Source organism: Topomyia yanbarensis, chromosome 3 (genome assembly GCF_030247195.1).
Source record: "Topomyia yanbarensis strain Yona2022 chromosome 3, ASM3024719v1, whole genome shotgun sequence".
In the NCBI taxonomy this organism is placed as follows: domain Eukaryota; kingdom Metazoa; phylum Arthropoda; class Insecta; order Diptera; family Culicidae; genus Topomyia; species Topomyia yanbarensis.
In genome coordinates, this window is record NC_080672.1 from 121,977,269 (window position 1) to 121,997,931 (window position 20,663).

The 20,663-nt window shown below is 34.8% G+C and overlaps 1 protein-coding gene across 1 annotated transcript in view; it reads left to right on the forward strand.

The window, feature by feature from the left end:
- The window catches only part of LOC131687449 (Krueppel-like factor 12), a 517,717-nt gene that overhangs the window by 339,581 nt on the left and 157,473 nt on the right, over positions 1-20,663 (forward strand). Inside the window, exon 4 of the mRNA XM_058971535.1 lies at positions 12,185-12,245. Within this exon, the coding sequence (XP_058827518.1) occupies positions 12,185-12,245 (61 nt within the window). The remainder of the gene's footprint in view (positions 1-12,184; positions 12,246-20,663) is intronic.

The window sequence follows — 20,663 nt, forward strand, 5'->3', positions numbered from 1 at the left end:
CGATTCGAAAATAAATGATGCTCATTAGTGAGAAAAATAGCACGAGAATTGATAGCAATTTAGTGTGATAAATAAGTGACAGTCACTCGGACTAGAACTGGACCTTACATAGATGAATGAATGAGTGAGTCCCTTCATAGTATGAAGTAACTATGTACTTGGAAGTTTCGCAGCACACCGCGGTTGGTTCGTGCAGTGGCACATATGTTTTACTTTCACACGGTGCAACTTTGTCGCTGACACACCAATTAGATGGAGGCTGACGGAGTTGTAATAGTACTAACCGGGATTTATTGATGGCGTTATTGCTACTTCTAACGACATTGTACGATCACCAACCCTGCAAATCGTAATGGCAAGCTAAACCGGGGTTAACCCTTTGTTCCATTTCATTCTCATCCGGGTCAACCTTTTCAAACTCATCACCACGGCGATTCAATCGTTGCCGCTATGAGCCACGATTGGGGTGGCAACCATCGCCCAAGGAGCCATTGCCATATCTCCCAGCTCATGTCGGTCGAAGGGGCGGTGGCGGAAGATCTAGGCGAAGGGCGTTCACGATCATCGGCCGACCGACGAAATACACACCGCCCGCAGGCCAACCATCGGAGTCGCATCCCAATGTGATATTCACAGCCGGAGCTAGGTGCACGCGAAGAGCCCGACAAAATATTCTCCCACGCTCGAGACACGATATTTCAATCTGTTTATGTAATAGATGCTAAAATGCAGATAGATTTTGATGAGTCGAAACTCCATCGGCGACGCTGCCGTGCCGTCGCTGCGATTGGTTTGTTGAGAGATCCGCCAGGAGAAAAGCTCCACACCGAGATTCAGAACGCCAGTCCATAGCGAGACGACCAGCATTCGGAGTGCGGTTTGGGTGGCGCCAGGGGAGCTTGCTAAGAAACATGATCAGGCAGCATGCATTTACCAGAAACAGCACTACATTGCTGCGCTTCTGACCTCCTCCCTGTTTCGGAAAGTGCAATGCACAATGCAGACTTGACGTTTATTGCAGTTGAATTGAATTGACTCCGAGGAGTTCCAAATAAACTCGTGTATGTTGAACGTTTTATTGTGGTTATTTTTCGAGGAAGGGGTATGGGTGTGTTTTCCTCCGACGATGCGACCGTTCCGTTCGGTTGTCGAGTTCGGTTGTGAAAATAATCTCTTTGGAGTCCTCATGAAAACCCGTGTAAAGCCACGCTCGGGAAACTGTACGCCGTCGCTTGCTGGCGAGTTACTAGAAACGTGATCGCTGTTCCAATACTCCGATTTCACATCAATATTACTATCCTAGGGAGGATCAAAATATGACTCACTACTTGAAAACTAAACACAGCAGCTTGATTTTGGTGGACACTTTCTGTTATATGAGCTTGGAGTGGCTTATGAATTAAATAAGCACTTTATATTAATACTCGTAACGAAAATTTTATTTGAAAGTCACCAATTAGCTGTGACTAGGTATTTTATTCAGTATACTGAGATATCTTGTTCAATTTCTGCATATCGATAATGTTTTGTTTACTGGGAAAAAGCGATCGCTGCAATCGTCGACTGCGCATGCGAGTAATTTTAGCTCCCGGTATTTTTTTTTTATATTTTTATCGATTTTCGATATCTCAGTATTTCAGACCCGATTAAATAATATAAACTTGCAATTTCGGGTAGGGGTATCTTAATGTGATACGGCGAAAGGTGCGCGTTTCGGTTATCAAATCGGGCTGCAGACAAAAAGTAATGTCTAGTTTATTACCCGTCAAAATGCGACGTAGAATGTGGTTTTGGCAGTATAGAATGTAAATGTAGGTCTTCTGGATGCACCGATACCTCAATTTACGTACTCTTTTTTACATTTCTTACAAAGGAATGAATAGGATTCACTTAAACTTTGAAAACTTTTTCCGATGCCCAGAGGGCCGAGTCTCATACACCAATAGACTCAGCTCGACAAATTGGGACAATGTCTGTATGTATGTGTGTATGTATGTATGTATATATGTACAATAGACCTCTCCACATTTTCAAAAAGTTTACATGGGTCACCCCAAATTCTTGCTTAAGGTGTAAATTGGGAAGCTTTCGCCAAATATGACTTGATTTGGACATAATTAAGAGGTGTCTCCAATCAAAAATCATGTTTTTCCTTAGACATATCTTAACATGTTTTAAAAGATGAACATAGCTCTAATCGCTATAGAAAATTTGTTAATTGGATTTTTGTATAGAAAAGTATATCAAAACCAGGGAAAATTAATAACATTTTTTCTTGATTTTGATATTCTTTTTTATATAAAAATCCAGTTAACAAATTTTCTATTGCGATTAGAGCAATGTTCACCTGGAAGGAACAACGTCTGTTGTTTTGTGGGAGGCTAAAACTTTTTAAAACTCAGAAGAAGTGAAATTACTATGGAAAAATAGCAAGAATACGATTTTTAATTGGAGACACCCCTAAATCATGTCCAAATTAGGTCATTTTTGGCGAAAGTTTTTAAATTTACACCTCGAACAAAAATCTGAGCTGACACATGTGTATTTCAAAACTTTTTCAAAATGTGGAGAGGTCTAATGTTCAATAATGTCATGTAATTATCTCAGCAATGACTGAACCGATTTTAATACCTAACTTTTTGTCGGAATAGATTAAGCTGGCGCTAATCTATTCCGATAAAAATTTGGGGCCAGATTCTGATGAGACGAAGTCGAAACGCACCCATGACCAATATTTTCAAATGTTCACACTCTCAAGATGAAAGGTGTATCCCTTCGAAACGTTGAACTATGGATAGACAGCTAATCAAAAATCATAGACTACATTAACTCCAATTTAATTCAGTTCTTTTCAGAGCTTTTATATACACTACAATTAAGGAAATTCATGGCTATCTCAGAAAAATCTTTAACTCAACTGGGTAATATAGAAGTTTGAAGATGAAAATTCTGAAAAGAGACATACCACGTGCGTTATTTAAACTCTTCGTATCTCTAATGAATTTTGAATGAAACATGCTCAAATATGTCGTGAAAAGTAAGAACACCTGATCATATTTCAAATACATATTCATTGTATTAGCATGATCCATTATAAAGAATAACGCATCAAAGCCTAAAAATATCCACCAATTAGATCCGGGAAAACAAATCTCCCAAAGACCCCACTCTCGATGGGAGATGCAAATACTTCTTCTTACTTATCGTTGTCCATTTTTGCTCTATACTAAGCACAATTCAATTGATGTTTCAATGACAGTCGCAATTAGTAGAGAGGCGTTGGATAATTCAGTACACGTTTCGTTTGGGTTGTCCGTATTGTACAAGTAAATTAGCGAGGATTACAATAATAGTTTATGCATTGGATAGATAGTTAATCTGACTACATTTTTGCCATCCTGATAGTTTGAACCCTTTCTTTTTCATATTATTTGCATAGGACTCATTTATCCATATTTCCTGAACGAGAATTCCGAACGAAACAATATGCAAGCTATAAGGATGATTGGAAAGAGACTCCATTATAATCAACTGAATGCATGGCTTTTATGCATTCGTCAAAAACATAATCACCAACATAGCCTAGATACTTCACACTATTTACTTCAATGCAAATGAAAACTTTGAAATATCTGTCTGTCTCATTCACGAATCACATTCTCCCTCTGTAGCTCTCTGTTTAAGGGGCTTGAAAGCACATGTGACCTTATTTCACTTTACTATTTCGAATTGGGTGTATTTACGTATTCAGCCCAAAAATTTTTTTTGAGAATATGTAACCAAAAAGACAACTTTGAATTCCAAAACAAATTGAACGTTCTAGGTTCCTGATAACTAATTGAGATCCATCAATTAAGTATAAACACCAGATAATCTTAAACGACGCCGTCAAGAAAAGAAGAATGAAAAAACGAAAAGATGAAAATAAAAAAGAATGGAAACCCTAGAATGTCAATTTTATATTAATTAGCCATTTTTCAGATGATGGGATTTCTAAAACAATTCATAACTTTCTGATACAAATTCAAATTTGTACAATACGGTTCATTCATTTACTTTATTCAAAAATGGTTTTTGTTTCATTCGAAGAGGTCAATTTTTTCAGTTTAGTTATTATATGGATTTCATTCGCTATGCTTTTTTTTATTCATTTTTAGTAATTAACTAATTGCATTTTAACAGTTTATTTCCTTCAGCATTCTTTTTATTCATTTTGTTCATTTGGGTTTGCATTATCAATTTTTTTCGTGTCATTCCTTAGATTCAATCTGATCTGGTTTTTTTTCGTTCATTTTATTCATATTATTCATTTAACTAATTCAATGCATATTTTTTCATTCTATACATTCTTTTCGTTTTTCCAGTTCATACATGTTATTCAGTTTCTTCATTTCAAAAATCTGACTATTTATGATTTATTTATTTCATTTAAAATATTTTTTAACGCAGTTTATTTTTTATTAATTTATATCATATTAACATCGCTTAATTTTTCATTTTAATCAATTAATTTTGTTCTGCCCATTTTCTTCTTTTTGTTCATTTTACAAAATCGTTTGTTTATTTGATTCGTTTGCTTTGTTTATTCCATTCATTTTTTTGTTATTAACTTCATTAATTACAATTATTTTATTCATTTAATCCATTTCATTCATCTGATTAATTGTATTCACTTGGTTCATTGCAGTCATTCGATCCATTTGTTTCATTTTAATCATTTGATTCATTTAATTCTTTTGATTCATTAGATTAATTTGATTTATTTGATTTATTTGATTTATTTGATTTATTTGATTTATTTGATTTATTTGATTTATTTGATTCATTTGATCCATTTGATTCATTTGATTCATTTGATCCATTAGATTAATTTGATTCCTTTGCTTCATTTGCTTCATTTGTTTCAATTGCTTCATTTGCTTCATTTGCTTCATTTGCTTCACTTGCTTCATTTGCTTCATTTGCTTCATTTGCTTCATTTGCTTCATTTGCTTCATTTGCTTCATTTGGTTCATTTGCTTCATTTGCTTCATTTGCTTCATTTGCTTCATTTGCTTCATTTGATTCATTTGATTCATTTGATTCATTTGATTCATTTGATTCATTTGATTCATTTGATTCATTTGATTCATTTGATTCATTTGATTCATTTGATTCATTTGATTCATTTGATTCATTTGATTCATTTGATTCATTTGATTCATTTGATTCATTTGATTCATTTGATTCATTTGATTCATTTGATTCATTTGATTCATTTGATTCATTTGATTCATTTGATTCATTTGATTCATTTGATTCATTTGATTCATTTGATTCATTTGATTCATTTGATTCATTTGATTCATTTGATTCATTTGATTCATTTGATTCATTTGATTCATTTGATTCATTTGATTCATTTGATTCATTTGATTCATTTGATTCATTTGATTCATTTGATTCATTTGATTCATTTGATTCATTTGATTCATTTGATTCATTTGATTCATTTGATTCATTTGATTCATTTGATTCATTTGATTCATTTGATTCATTTGATTCATTTGATTCATTTGATTCATTTGATTCATTTGATTCATTTGATTCATTTGATTCATTTGATTCATTTGATTCATTTGATTCATTTGATTCATTTGATTCATTTGATTCATTTGATTCATTTGATTCATTTGATTCATTTGATTCATTTGATTCATTTGATTCATTTGCTTCATTTGCTTCATTTGCTTCATTTGCTTCATTTGCTTCATTTGCTTCATTTGCTTCATTTGCCTTATTTGCCTTATTTGATTCATTTGCTTCATTTGCTTCATTTGCTTCATTTGTTTCAATTGCTTCATTTGCTTCATTTGCTTCATTTGCTTCACTTGCTTCATTTGCTTCATTTGCTTCATTTGCTTCATTTGCTTCATTTGGTTCATTTGCTTCATTTGCTTCATTTGCTTCATTTGCTTCATTTGCTTCATTTGCTTCATTTGATTCATTTGATTCATTTGATTCATTTGATTCATTTGATTCATTTGATTCATTTGATTCATTTGATTCATTTGATTCATTTGATTCATTTGATTCATTTGATTCATTTGATTCATTTGATTCATTTGATTCATTTGATTCATTTGATTCATTTGATTCATTTGATTCATTTGATTCATTTGATTCATTTGATTCATTTGATTCATTTGATTCATTTGATTCATTTGATTCATTTGATTCATTTGATTCATTTGATTCATTTGATTCATTGGATTCATTGGATTCATTGGATTCATTGGATTCATTGGATCCATTGGATTCATTGGATTCATTGGATTCATTGGATTCATTGGATTCATTGGATTCATTGGATTCATTGGATTCATTGGATTCATTGGATTCATTGGATTCATTGGATTCATTGGATTCATTGGATTCATTGGATTCATTGGATTCATTGGATTCATTCGATTCATTCGATTCATTCGATTCATTCGATTCATTCGATTCATTCGATTCATTCGATTCATTCGATTCATTCGATTCATTCGATTCATTCGATTCATTCGATTCATTCGATTCATTCGATTCATTCGATTCATTCGATTCATTCGATTCATTCGATTCATTCGATTCATTCGATTCATTCGATTCATTCGATTCATTCGATTCATTCGATTCATTCGATTCATTCGATTCATTCGATTCATTCGATTCATTCGATTCATTCGATTCATTCGATTCATTCGATTCATTCGATTCATTCGATTCATTCGATTCATTCGATTCATTGGATTCATTGGATTCATTGGATTCATTGGATTCATTGGATTCATTGGATTCATTGTATTCATTGAATTCATTTGATTCATTGGATTCATTGGATTCATTGGATTCATTGGATTCATTGGATTCATTTGATTCACTTCTTTAATTTTATTCATTTCATGATCAGTCACTCCACATATTTGTTTTTTTTTAATTTTTTAGTTTTTAATCAATTTCATTTATTCTATTAATTTTTATATATTGCCTAATTTTCCATTTAATTAACTAATCTAATTTGATTTATGTATTTTATTCATTTAATTTAAATTAATCATTCTATTCATTTTATGAATTCGAAATCATTTTTTTTTATTTCTCACTTTATTTAACATTATGTTCGTTTTATTGATTTTCTATAATTTATTCAGTTTGTTTGAGATTTTATTCGTGCAGGACTTGAAACTGTTGTGTGCCTACTTCGTATGAGTTCTGCAAACTAATAAATGATCCAACCGTGATATGTGTAAGAAATGTCTCATCTCACAAGGTGGATTAAGTTGGTTTTTGTTTTGTTAAAGTCAATTTATGTGTCTTTAATTCAATAAATTCAGTACTTTCCCCTACGCAGCCGTTTTTGCAATTAAAAAACGAAGAAAATGATATACCTTTGTGAATTTTTGGCTGATAAAACGGGGACATTGATAAAAATCGGGACATATATTTTTGTTTCTTTTTAAGAAACCGAAGCGTTTAAAATATTCTTCTTTGATCCCTAGATATAGCCTCATAGCCTTTCCTGATTATTTAGCTTAAACTTTCCTTAAGGGGGTCTGACAACGCAAAATTAAAAAAAAAATGCATGTTTCGGATCTGTAAGATAAGAAAAATATACTCAATAAAATCGAGCCAAAAAGCTGATCGGATATAGATAAAACCGGGGTCTGACAAAATCGGGTACTGATACAATCGGGTCTTCACTGTATTATGCATTACTTTTGCTTGCATTTTAACCTGTGAAAATTGCAATCAAACGCGTGAGGTACGATTGTACCCCAGTGCAACGTTCTAGGACAGAAAAAGTAAGTGTAACGTTCTAGGGTTAAGTATACGACTATTGGCACATCGACACTATCGTATTTCGTTCTAAGCAAATTATGCCAATAACCTTTTGAATAAAAAAATAAACTGCACAGACTTTAAAATCACATCGTCTAGAGGGCATCCCTACAGGTCCACTAACTGGTATATTTTAAACGATGCGACTATCGACAGAGCAGAGGTGGAGGCGTGTTCCAGTGTTTATTTTATTTATTATTTTATTCCCATTCGTTCCCCTGCCCCAGTGCACATTGATGGGAGCTCTTTAGAAAAGGGAAGTTAATTAGATTATTCCCACGCACTTCGAAAGGAAATACCCGATTAGTTGATACTAACTGTCAGCTAAGCCAATCGATCATCGGTAAATATGAACTGGGATATGTTCGCATTGGGGTAGTACGTGTGAAATAATAGACCTTAATAATACATATTCCAACAATTGCGCCATTCTTTTTGGTGCAGTACTAATGCACTTTACAATTTATTCAATCGAGCTATCTACTAGAATGTTTTAATCATTTAACGGACCACTTCAGGCAAAACTGCGTTTATTCGACGACTCCACAAAACATTTTTTTCTCTGAATATATTGCTAGAATTTCATTGAAAGCTTCTTACTACCTAAAATGAAGTTGAAATAATATTTAGGAATGTACCGAAAATTGATAGGTGTATTCATTACGAAGATATCCTGTCCAGAAAATTTTAGACCCTGTATAGAACCAATCAACATGGATCATTTTGGTACTTCAATTTTCTAGTCAGTATATCTTCGTAAATATATAAAAGATAACACTGAACTTACCTTGATCCCTTCGTGACATTCCAAGGAAGCTTTTCCAATACACTGCTTCACCAAAAAGCACTCAAAAATTGGAATTTCCTGTCCGAAAGATTTAGGCGAATAGATGTTTATTTACATCCATATCGGCAACACTATGGCGTTTGCAATAGTTTGCATGCACAATGTGAACTCGGATAAAGCATGGTCAAAATCGAATATCGAATATTGTAAAACGTACTTATTAGAATATAACCACATATGCATATAAAATAAACTACAAATAGTGCGTTCCATTTTGGTTATCAATAATAATATGCATTTTTACCAATTTATAGCGAAGAAAATTATGAAAATATGCTTGCATAAATGACCATTTATAGTGGTACATTTGTTACATTGTGAAAACATTTTGCATAAAAAGATATCTCATGGCCAGCTAGCTTCAGTTTGGCTTATTTGTTTACTCAAATGGCATGACTTCCATTGACGTCAATCCTTTTATCTAGCACGCTAGTTGAAAAGGGTTTATATCAGTTTTAAAAAACCAATGTTGCGAAAAATAATGAAATGTTGATTTGTTGATTTTACACATGCCACTAAAAAGCAATGCTGTGCATGAACACGAACAATAATGATAGCGTATAATGAAAAGGCTTAGCTGTTCATAAGAAGTACTGAAAGCGGTTGATTTTTCGAACCATCCACATCTGTCTTACTATCCGATTAATGGCAGGCGGCTGTCCCGAACAAATAGTCGAAACTAAGAGATTCATGTTCAAAATTATATTATTTATTGTAACTATTACAACGAGCTTTCAGTGGGCTCTAGTTTTTCAAATGTTCCACCGATATCAAGCATCTGTTCATGATCGAAATTTTATTCATGTTGCAAAAGTTCTACTTATTAGCTCATACATAGAGTACAGGTATAGAAGCAAGAACATTTTTTCCGGATAGCCTGTAAGCAGTTGAATAAAAATTCGTAACATGTCACCATATCACTCAATTTTGCATATGTACGAGAATAACCTTTATATCCCTGTGTGCACACAATCCAGCAAACATCGTAAGCTGTAGGCGTTTTTATTGCGAGAGAATAAGCTGAACAAGAACTGTTCAAACCATTATATAACTAGATTGTTTGTTGAGAAGGTCCGTATACCGATTGCTGAAAGTCTTCTAGGTAATCATAGCGCCGGTTAGCGTTACCCGAACAAACGTAAAACCCATAATTCCTCCATGCTCATGGTCCAAATTTACCCCCATTGCATGGTGTTTTGATAGTGCTTGAAATTGATTCAACCCATGAAAACACAATCAGCATGGTCCGAAAATTCTCATATAAAAACCATATTTGGGTTTATTCGTGGGTTTTCGAGCCCATTTTATGGTTCTGAAATTTGGCACGAACCATATTCAGGGTATTTTTATGGGGTAAAATGGTGGTTGAACCCATGCCATTTGAAAACGACAGATATATTTCTTGCACATATTGAAAACTTGGATGTCAGTTATCAATGCCTCAAGAATCTGATCTCAGATTTACACTGAACTGTTGTGGGGTCTGTTCAAGAGCTTTGAGCAATATTCATGTTTTTTCTAACATCTCGAAGGTGACATTGTAACATGACCAGAACCTACGTAAACACTCTGATTTAATTTGGAGCCATATTGGCCAGTTTCGAGTAATCTAGAACCGATTTTGGGACCCTTGTAGAATAAGCTGCATTTAGCTAAGCGCTCGTTACTCCGTGGAAAATGAATTTCACTATCGCGAAAATCTCTAGCTGTAGTTTCAAACGTGTATACTCCGTGGTGTTGCAGATAAATAACAGTAACTACATGAACAGGGGACCAGAAAGTGGTGGTGTACCTCGATGCTCCAATACGTGTTATAAATACTTTACATAGAATCAGTAGTTAAATTTCAATGGAACTTTACTGAACATTACCTAAGAAAACATCGATTTCGTGATCAGTGCACTGCAGTGCACTAAACTTGAATCAATATTCATGGTTCCATTCGTGCCTTGACAACTGATTCATGATACCGAGTATGTTAGTCACGATTCACCATTTGTATTCGTAAAATAATTCACAAAATCAGAAAATACTTTTTCACTTTCATGATAAAGGTAATAAAATATATAGTTTTATACATGATATTGACATTTTCAGGTTGACGATTTCACAGAACCCAGTATTGTTCATGGATCCGTAATCTTGTGCTTGCATGCTTGTGAATAAGTTCGTAAATTTTGAAAATTATGTTCACTTTCATGCAACTCTGCACATAGCCTTGAAAATTTCACGTGGACTATTTTACAAAATTTGACATATGTTTCATACATAGAATTTCATTTCACGAGCTGTTTCATAAAAAAATTGCATTGTTGTATCCAACCAGTCATGGGTGCGACCGGTAGATATAAGAAAACTATTAGGATCCTGAACGTCGTTCTTTATTAAATAAGATTCAGCGAACACTACGCTGAGCGCAAAAAATACATTAGAGAGTCACAATTCGTGGTAATGAATTGATTCACAAAACTATAAAATATCGCTTTTCGATTACGCTTTCATGATCCCGTTCATATTCCTCCTCAAAAATCTGATAGCAAACTCAACAAAAAAATCATGATAACGTGCAAAGAAGTTATGAAATTCGTGTCTAAGCTCCCAAAATCATGAACGTGAATCACATTACTCTGCTAGAGAAATGAGATGGTAAACTCATGAACAAATATCATGACAATGTACTTGATATTACGAAAATCGTGACTAATCTCTTGACATCATAAACATTGTTCAATTCTCGACTCATTTAGTCGATGTAGTTAATACAAACCAGTGTTTTTTAAATTATGAACTAGTATCATAAACAAAACGGAACATATTCGGGACGCAACCACAGTGATTATACCAAATATTCGAGTGCAACGCGAACGCCATGTGTTATTGGCGTGAACTAGTTTTGTAATTTTCTTTTAGAAACTGGTGTCAAAGTAGTTATAAAGTAGAGATTACATTCCTTAGATAAAATAAGGTGTCATTTGTTTCTATGCAACCATTGGTTGAAGCATCTGTTCCACTACAGTATACCGTTACCCATTTCATTGATTTGTTTGTGCCCGGAAAAATTACTGATGACACAAAAAAATGTTTCGACCAGTACGACGCTGTACTCTGTCTATTGAGGTTGTATACGCTTTTTGCAAACCATGTTCGTTGCTATACATAATATAACAAACTGCAAAAGGCGACTTTTTCAAATAAAACGCTTGATTTTTGCTTGGCATGTCTTGTCAAAACCATCAAAGCAACCAACAGTGTTCCTAGAATATTTTCGCTGCCAACGTATTTTTTCCATTGAAGTGGTCCCTTAAAGCCATAAATTCCAATTTATGTACATAACGACTGACCGGTTGATAATCAGTCGTTATGTACATAAATATAACTTCTTGATCGAATAACTACAGAAACTGTTAAATGCAATCTAAAACAAGAATGGAACCTAAATAATAATGAATGTTTGCATTTTTGTTCTAATTCCAGGCAGAGGGCCCTCCAGTCCAGCTGGAACCAGTTGATCTCAGCGTTCGTCCACCGCCAAAAGGTAAGTTCTCCGCATTCGGTTAGGGTCATGAGCCAATTTTCGCGGTACTTTTATTATCATCCTACCCATTTAAAGCCGTTGATTAGATGGCAGCGTCTGCCATCTTTGTTCATCGCATAAGTTCAGATGGTAGGGAGGAAATCGGGGCACTCGAATCGAGTTTTCGATGCACAAATAGGACATCAACATTTCTAGACAAACACGTGAAAAGAGCCTAAGTTCAAATGAGAGCCTCTCTGTGTTTACTTCGTCTTTCATTTTCGTTACAATAATGGTTCTTAGGAACGAAGCAAACATATTGATGCATTCCATGGAATGTAGACCCCTCCCTAATAGCGCCAAATTTAGCACTTTACTTTACACTACTGGTACTGCCAAATAAATGATACTTGTTCCAAAAATACATCTGCTCTAGGAGTTGTGTCCAATTAGAGCAACCGTATTGCAATACAAAACCAGAATCCAGTATGATTTTATCACATTAGAATTGATGTTTTCCTGCCTAAATACTATTTCCCATATACCCACTCCTCACTCTTTCTATTTTCGGCTAATACTATCGATGATCATAAATTATCATGTTTTATTATGTTTTAATGGTATAATTAATTTAGCAAGCTCGTTAAACACAGGCCGAAAGCGCGCGCGCTCTCGTTCGCCAGCTGATCCGATCTCTACGCCTGTTCGTAGTTCACCACACCATATACCTACCTACCTGCCGCAAACAGGGGCGCGCAAATACAAGCATGAAACAACATAACAGCATCACCCACCACCCGTCGGCGACCGAACGATCGACCGGACTGGCAAAAAAACGGTACGGCACACACAAGTTCATTAAATCTCGAGTGCTTTTTCAAATGGACGTAAGTAACAATGAGAGATTCTCTTTGAGGTCTTTCTCTTCTGTTCATTACTCGGCCATTTCAACATTTACTACTCTACTCTTTGCATAATATTGTAGTAAAAACCGTCGGCTTTCGATATGTACTGGAAAATTAGTACAAAGTGTTGTAATGACGTCGTAATAAACGAAAGAGAAAGTAAACAAAGAGAGGCTCTCAATGTTACTTACGTCCATTTGAAAAAGTACTCGAGAAATATAAAAACTAGATTGTATGCTTCGCTCCGCTTTAGCCACTTGTTTGAATGCTTCCTTTCATCGTCGTCATCCTTCGTATCGGCAGGCAGTCAGCTGAGATGTTACGGTGAGCATGCGCAGTGCATAGTCGCAGCTGCAGCTCGAAAGAGGAGGCAGAGGAGGTATAGCATTAACAGTCTCTCGTTTCACACTCTCAGCTGCGCACCACCACTGGTACATGAGTGGGGTAAAAATAGACTTTCTGCTTGGGAATATGCTGATCGTGACTCGCGTCCGTCGGGTAGAATGAGGTGAATGAAGCATTTGTAATGTTCTCACTTGAATTCGATGTGCTTTGCGAAACAGAGCAGATACAATAAAATGAGAAGTAAGCTGGTCGACCATCGATAGAACCGTTTCTGCCGTTGCTTACTATATATACACGTTTCAATTCGAACGCCGTCGGAGGTGTGTGTCTTCGTCTGTGATGGCACGATAACTGAACATTGATCGCTTTAAACAACGTGTTAGTTTGCAGATCTGCTCAGTGGCAACCCGTCACAACCTTGTGAACGGCAGCCGAATCTGGTATCACGGGTGAACTCTCGCTGCACGGCGCCGGGCCGTACGCACGATCGATGTCATTCGTGATACAAGACGCTGCCAAACCCAACTATTCAAAATTGTTGAGTATCGTAATTTAATACAGATAGCTTAGCTCTTCGGATTAAAATTACATTGTTCAGAACGCTTCCATATCACTAGGGCACCGCCGAGCGGTCGGCCCATTCTTTTGCTTGCTTTATATGTGATGTTTATTTTATATAGTGTGGTGTCCTTCACATTACTGTTATTAAAGAGGGAACAAAAGTGGATGGACGGACCCGTAAGTAGAGACATTTACGAGCGTTTCGCGTGATGAAAAAATCCTTTTCCAACCATAATATCCAGCCGAAGGATAAAATATTTCGCTATTCGTGCTTGAACCCACTTGATTGTTTGGTTGGAGAAGGGTGCGTCGAACTCATATCGGACTTTCTGAAATTTGCTTCAAGTGACTCAAACTGGTTATTCGTCCAGTCCTCAATTTGTATGATACCCTGATCCTTCCATCGCAATTCAAATACAGTAATACCACAGACATAACACTATGAGGAAATTCATTAAAAAATATCGTTCCGCCAATTTTAATAGAACATAAGCTCCACCTTTTATACTCGGTCCCAACCACTCATTTACAAAAGGGTTATCCCTCAGGCTCGGGAATAATTTTTCACTAGTGGTCTATCCCCCTTATATTTGCGCATATGTCAGTGGCGCCATAATCTCAAATGCGGCCACAGTCCCAACTAAAAATATATTTAAAATGACCGTTGAAGCGGTGTTATGTCTGTTAGTCTGTGGTAATACCTCGCTATTAAGCAACCTCGATATAAAGTAACCTCGACTTAACGTAACTCGATATAATGTAATTTTTACCTCGATATAATGCAACTTTATTTAAAAAATATTGAAAAATGTCAACTCATAATCGAGTGTAATGATTATAATTGCCTTTTAACTTGTTTTGTACGCCGTTTTATTTATTTTTTCTATGCACCAATAATATCGCAGTTTTATCGGTGACATAATTCTATATAGGTATGTTATATTTTAATAAAATCTAAATCTCGAAATGATGATATATACCAGTGTTCCATTTTCATGATATACACCAGTGTTCCATTCTCATCTTATGCATACCAAAATTCTCAGATGTATGGTTTATTGTATACGGGTTTACATTGCCCATGACTGCAATTTGATTAGATTTTGTAATAAAAAGATATTCTAATACAAAGTTATGTGTTGTTGTGTTGCTAAGATATTCTTAAAAATACACTTGACCTTCAAAGTCATAAAAAATGTCTAGTCACCTCTAATCAATATGTAACCTTCAACAAAAATGTTTCCAATAAAATAAAGTTAAACGGTCTTAAGTTTCGAGATATACAGAAAAACTGAAATATTTTATTGAATTTTGAATTTCTTTTACCGATTCTTCCCTATATATATATATATATATATATATATATATATATATATATATATATATATATATATATATATATATATATATATATATATATATATATATATATATATATATATATATATATATATATATATATATATATATATATATATATATATATATATATATATATATATATATATATATATATATATATATATATATATATATATATATATATATATATATATATATATATATATATATATATATATATATATATATATATATATATATATATATATATATATATATATATATATATATATATATATATATATATATATATATATATATATATATATATATATATATTTCGATATAAATTTGAAAACTCTTGTGAGTAAACTCATATTTGACATATGATACGTGGAGCAAAACACCATTTGATGTAGCATCAGTGTTCCGAAAAAGTTTAAAATTTTTGCCGGTCATATCCAATCGTCTTTTTTCATCATTTTTCTGGCCAATGCATATTCGGGACAATAGTTCTCATAAAGAAAAATAATCATGACGAACACTGCCACATATGCAATCTAACAAAATGAAATCGTTAGCTCATCGAGCTTACGTTCAAGAGATTCGAGATCATCGACAAAATTTGCTAAAACATCTTAGCCTTTATTGAATTCAATTGAATTGAATTCACGATCTAATATTCAACTGTGCTGCATAGATGGCACTCTAATATAACTTTGATGAGTCCTTGTGGCGTCTGCGATGAAGTTGTTCATCAAAACATAAAAAAGATTGTCGAAAAAGCATCAAAATTCCACTGCCGACTGATTTTAGGAAGCAGAATGAGTACATTAATTTGACCTACGAACACATTAATTTCAATTTTTTAAGTTCTCTATGATGTTTATACTTCTAACTATTGAAGTAGCCGTAGGTATAGTCAAATTAAACTGGGCATTAGATTAAAATTTTTAGCTCCAAAAAGGCAAAAACTCACAAAATGAAATTATAGCACTAAAATCCATTAGTTTGAATTTCATTTTGCGCAAATTTGGTGCTGCAGTAGGTAAAATTATACTTTCTAATTCGGTACGATTTTGTGCAGTTTTAGCTTTTCGAAAAAATATCTTCCATCGCTGTAACTGTAACATCTAGGTTTTCACGAAATTGCAGCATCATGTGCTATGTCCAACTTTATTGAGGAGTAAAAATGAGTATCTTTAATTGCTAACATCATCAAAGGTTATGAAGGCTTAATATTAAGATAGGCCAAAACAAAAGTTACTGCAAACGTCGAACTTTAACCTACTAAAATATGCAGTGATACAGTGCAGCTGTTCTAGAGGTATGTTTCCATTGCACAGTGAGCCGGAGATTACGAAATTCGACATGCTGCTGAGTTCAAAATGCAGAGTTACTGAAGGAAATAGACTAAAAAGGCAGTTTATATTATTGCTTTGGAAACATATCAAGCAAATTTGAGTAAAATTCTATAAGAAATATCCAGTACACCAACTAGATGACGAGAAATATATTTAAGGTCATTTTCTATCTACTATGAACAGTTTTGGATTTTTTAAGAAAAAAAAATTCTGCTTCGTTATAACGTCGCAACTCGATAAAAAGTAACGAAAAAAATTGAGTTGCGTTAGCGAATGCCGCTCGCTAACTGGGCTGATCTGTCAAATGCTAAAAATCGCCGAGGGCGATTTCGATGTTAAAGAATAATCGGATGTTTATGTTATGGTTTCGAAGTCGATAAATTAATAGGCTACTGAATAATATCGATAAATACCACTTAATGTTTGGTCAGTGAAGAGGTGAATAAATCGGTGACTTGCTAATTTGCAACAACCTAGTTCCTAACAAGCAAAGAATAATATTTCCTTTTATTGATTGATGAAATTTAAATTAATATTATTGTTAGTCATTTGTCAACATTGTTTTCCATTCGCTTGACACTGGCTATTTTTAACACAAAAATGTCAAATTACGTTTGACGTATATGTTTTGACGTTTATCTGCTTTTTAACTGGGCTGGCCAGGGTGGCCAGACCTACCATTTTACTGGTAATCCTACCCTGAGTGACGACACTGTCAAAATTGGAACAATGATTATTTGTCAGTGTCATTCCAAACGAGTCAAATCCATGTATTTTGAGAGGTCATTTGTCCGTTTGGAATGTCACTGAAGGATAATCATCACAGCTGTCTTCACTATCCTTACATACACTCTGGTCCTACCGATTTTGGGCTTCCCTACCGTTTCACAGACGACCAAGGGAAAACTACCGATATTCTCTAATTCCTACCGAAAACTACCGATTTTTATTTATTTTGGACTCAGCCTACACAAAAATTCGTTGTTTGTGTAGGCTGAAGTTCGAGTTGAATTTGGTCTGAAATCTATTTTTTTTCAGCATTTTACAATTCTATGCCAACACTACGTTTTTGGGACAAAATCACGGCCTACCGATAAACTTTTAGTGAGTTTATCGATTTCGAACGCCCAGTTATTGAGCGCCCAGATACCGAATTATTGCTGTATATTGAACACGATGTATGTAATGAAAAATGATAGATATTTGTTGAATAGCTACTGAAGAAAATTTACCTAGCTTATATGCAAACTAGTAATCAATATACGAACTTTTGCGAATATAATGCCACTGCTAAAAATAAACTATAATTACGGACAGTACGCAACCCGCACACCACACATTTTACAACATAAATACACTAGACACTACAACTCCACAATTAATCTTATTTAATTGAAATGGGCTGGATGTTGTTGGCTCGAATCAAAACTTGTCGAAAGTAAACAAAGTTCATTTCATATCGTCAACCTGGCGCCCAGGTAGTGAAATCATTAGAATTCAACGGGGTGCTGGAGCGTTGCCAGAAAATTTTTATTTCCAGGATAAATTTTACTAAATTTCCCAGTTTAACTCAGCCGGAATGCTGGCTGGTTCTAATTCGTATTCCGGCTCGGGTGACATAGCCGATTCAAGTTGGAATGTTTAAGGGGTACCATTTCGATGCGGCTTGGCCGCATAACCGAGGCCTAGGAACCGAAGCGGCGCAAAGCCGCTGATGATCCACCGGAGGAGGTGGCCACCGACCCGCTGTCGGACGCAAGCGAACCTGTGATCCACTCGTTTGCCCGGCTTACTCAAACATAGGGGCTATTCCTAGTTTAAGTCCGACTGAGCGGTAGCGAAGTCGGACAGCACCCGCAAAAGCGATGTAGCGCAGCCACATTGCACAGTGGTTGGAAACGCAAAAAACGTGAACTTAATTCACTAGAGGCCAAACCATCGAATATATTCACAGGGTGTCTTTGAAGGAATTGTTCGTATGAATATTCCCAACAATCTGATAATAATTGAAATTAAGCATGGCTTTTTATACTGACGAGGTAGAATGTTGGTGTCTTCGACAAAGTTTTAGAAATACTCATAGTGAAGAATTTTGTTGAAGAACTTGAGCTTGTAGAACTAAAGGTTATCGATTTACAAGGCGTTTTCTGAGGCAACCACCTTAAATCTAGTTTTTTTACGTAGGACTACGTCTTTGTTTTCGATATAGGGGTGCACGTTGCAAATTCTACAAAAATGGTATGTAACGAAAAGTGGTCCAATTTTAAAACGCATATAATTCAGCCATCTCACGATAAATTTTCGACTTTTTTGCGCATATCGCCCCGAAATACTTCTAAGAATAGATTCCAATAGATAAACCCAAAGATTTTTGATATCATGCCATTAAAAATTTAAATGATGAGCCACCTAGTCAAAATATTGCGCATTTACACACAGAAGATAGCGCTTCTCTAGTCCGGCACGACAGATTTGTGTACCTAGCGCGCTACGCTTCTATGAATGACGTCATCATCGACTATTTAAACGGACGGATTTCGCCGAACCAGCTCAGTTGCCTGTTGAGTGGAAGGCGAAGCAGATCACTGGGCTGTGTGCTTTCACAGCCAGTGTAGCTGAGTTAGAAGTCCGTTACACTGCCTGTGGAGGTACGCTACCCAGTGAATGCGAATGAGCTTGTCCGTTCAAACACAAACAAGGTGCTATCTTTTGTGTTGTGCTCATTTCCAGCACACTTTTATATATAATTATTCGTACACAAAATAGTGTGTACATGCGAGCTCTATTTGCAAACACGGTTAACATATTCGATTTTCTATTGATGGACACCGGTGTACTGGAGTGCACTGGAACTGCACCATTTTTGCACTTTCTAGCTGAAGTTCAGAAAACTGGGTATGTTCCATTGACACTTCTGCTAGAAAGTGCAAAACCAGTGCTCTACACTACACCGGTGTCAATCAATCGAAAATCCTAATAGTGTCGTGGTATTAGTTGTCTCTTTCGCTCTACCCATCATCATCAGCGTTGATTCATTTTACTTTGTGCGCTTGGTATTAATGTTTGAGGCGAATGATCTAATTTGTTACTAAATTGCACAACGAAAGTTTATTATTTACGTTCGATCAATTCATTGATTCATTTCCCCATCACGTGATTTATTTCCACTCAGCCTATAGTAGTTTGATTCTACTAATAGGTACATACTACAAAGCCTATTTATGAATGAATACATTGCCACTTGAAAACCCGTTGCTAAAACGCATCTTGTGCATATATAAAATTGTTTTCGAATCTTGTATGTTTATAGTTTCGATATATGATTAAGACCACTGCATTCGCTATATTTGTATGTGTACTTTAGGAAAGTTACAATAATGGCAAAATATAACTAGAGTGCTTGGTCTATACATGAAATGTGATTATATTGTCTAAAATTTGATTTTTCTTCACTGGTTCCGGTTTTTTACCACACACAATCGAAAAGTTTTTACAAGCTAATCTTATGCTATAAAGATTTAGTTCCAGATATTAGTTCAGTCACAGTTTTCTGTCTTCTTTCTTCAGATCTTCTTAAATAAGTTCAATCGGATTCGATCACCTACTACAAATGAAATGACCTGATAACCAAGAAGGTTTGGTTCAATATGTAATATTCGATGTTGATTGGCTATGATTAAACCATACGTAAGAAACATGTTTGATTTATTATTACTATAAATGTACTAAGAAAATAAATATTTTATATTAAGTAGTATAGTCCTACGTCTATAGCTCGTGCAACCCCATAGGGCTGCCCCTTGTAGTTTTCTTACACCAACTTCAACTACGTATAAGAAAGAAAGGTGCAAACAGGCACTAGAACCCTATGAATAGGGTAAGCTTACTTTATTCTGGTTTTTGACTTTTTCCATACCAAAATC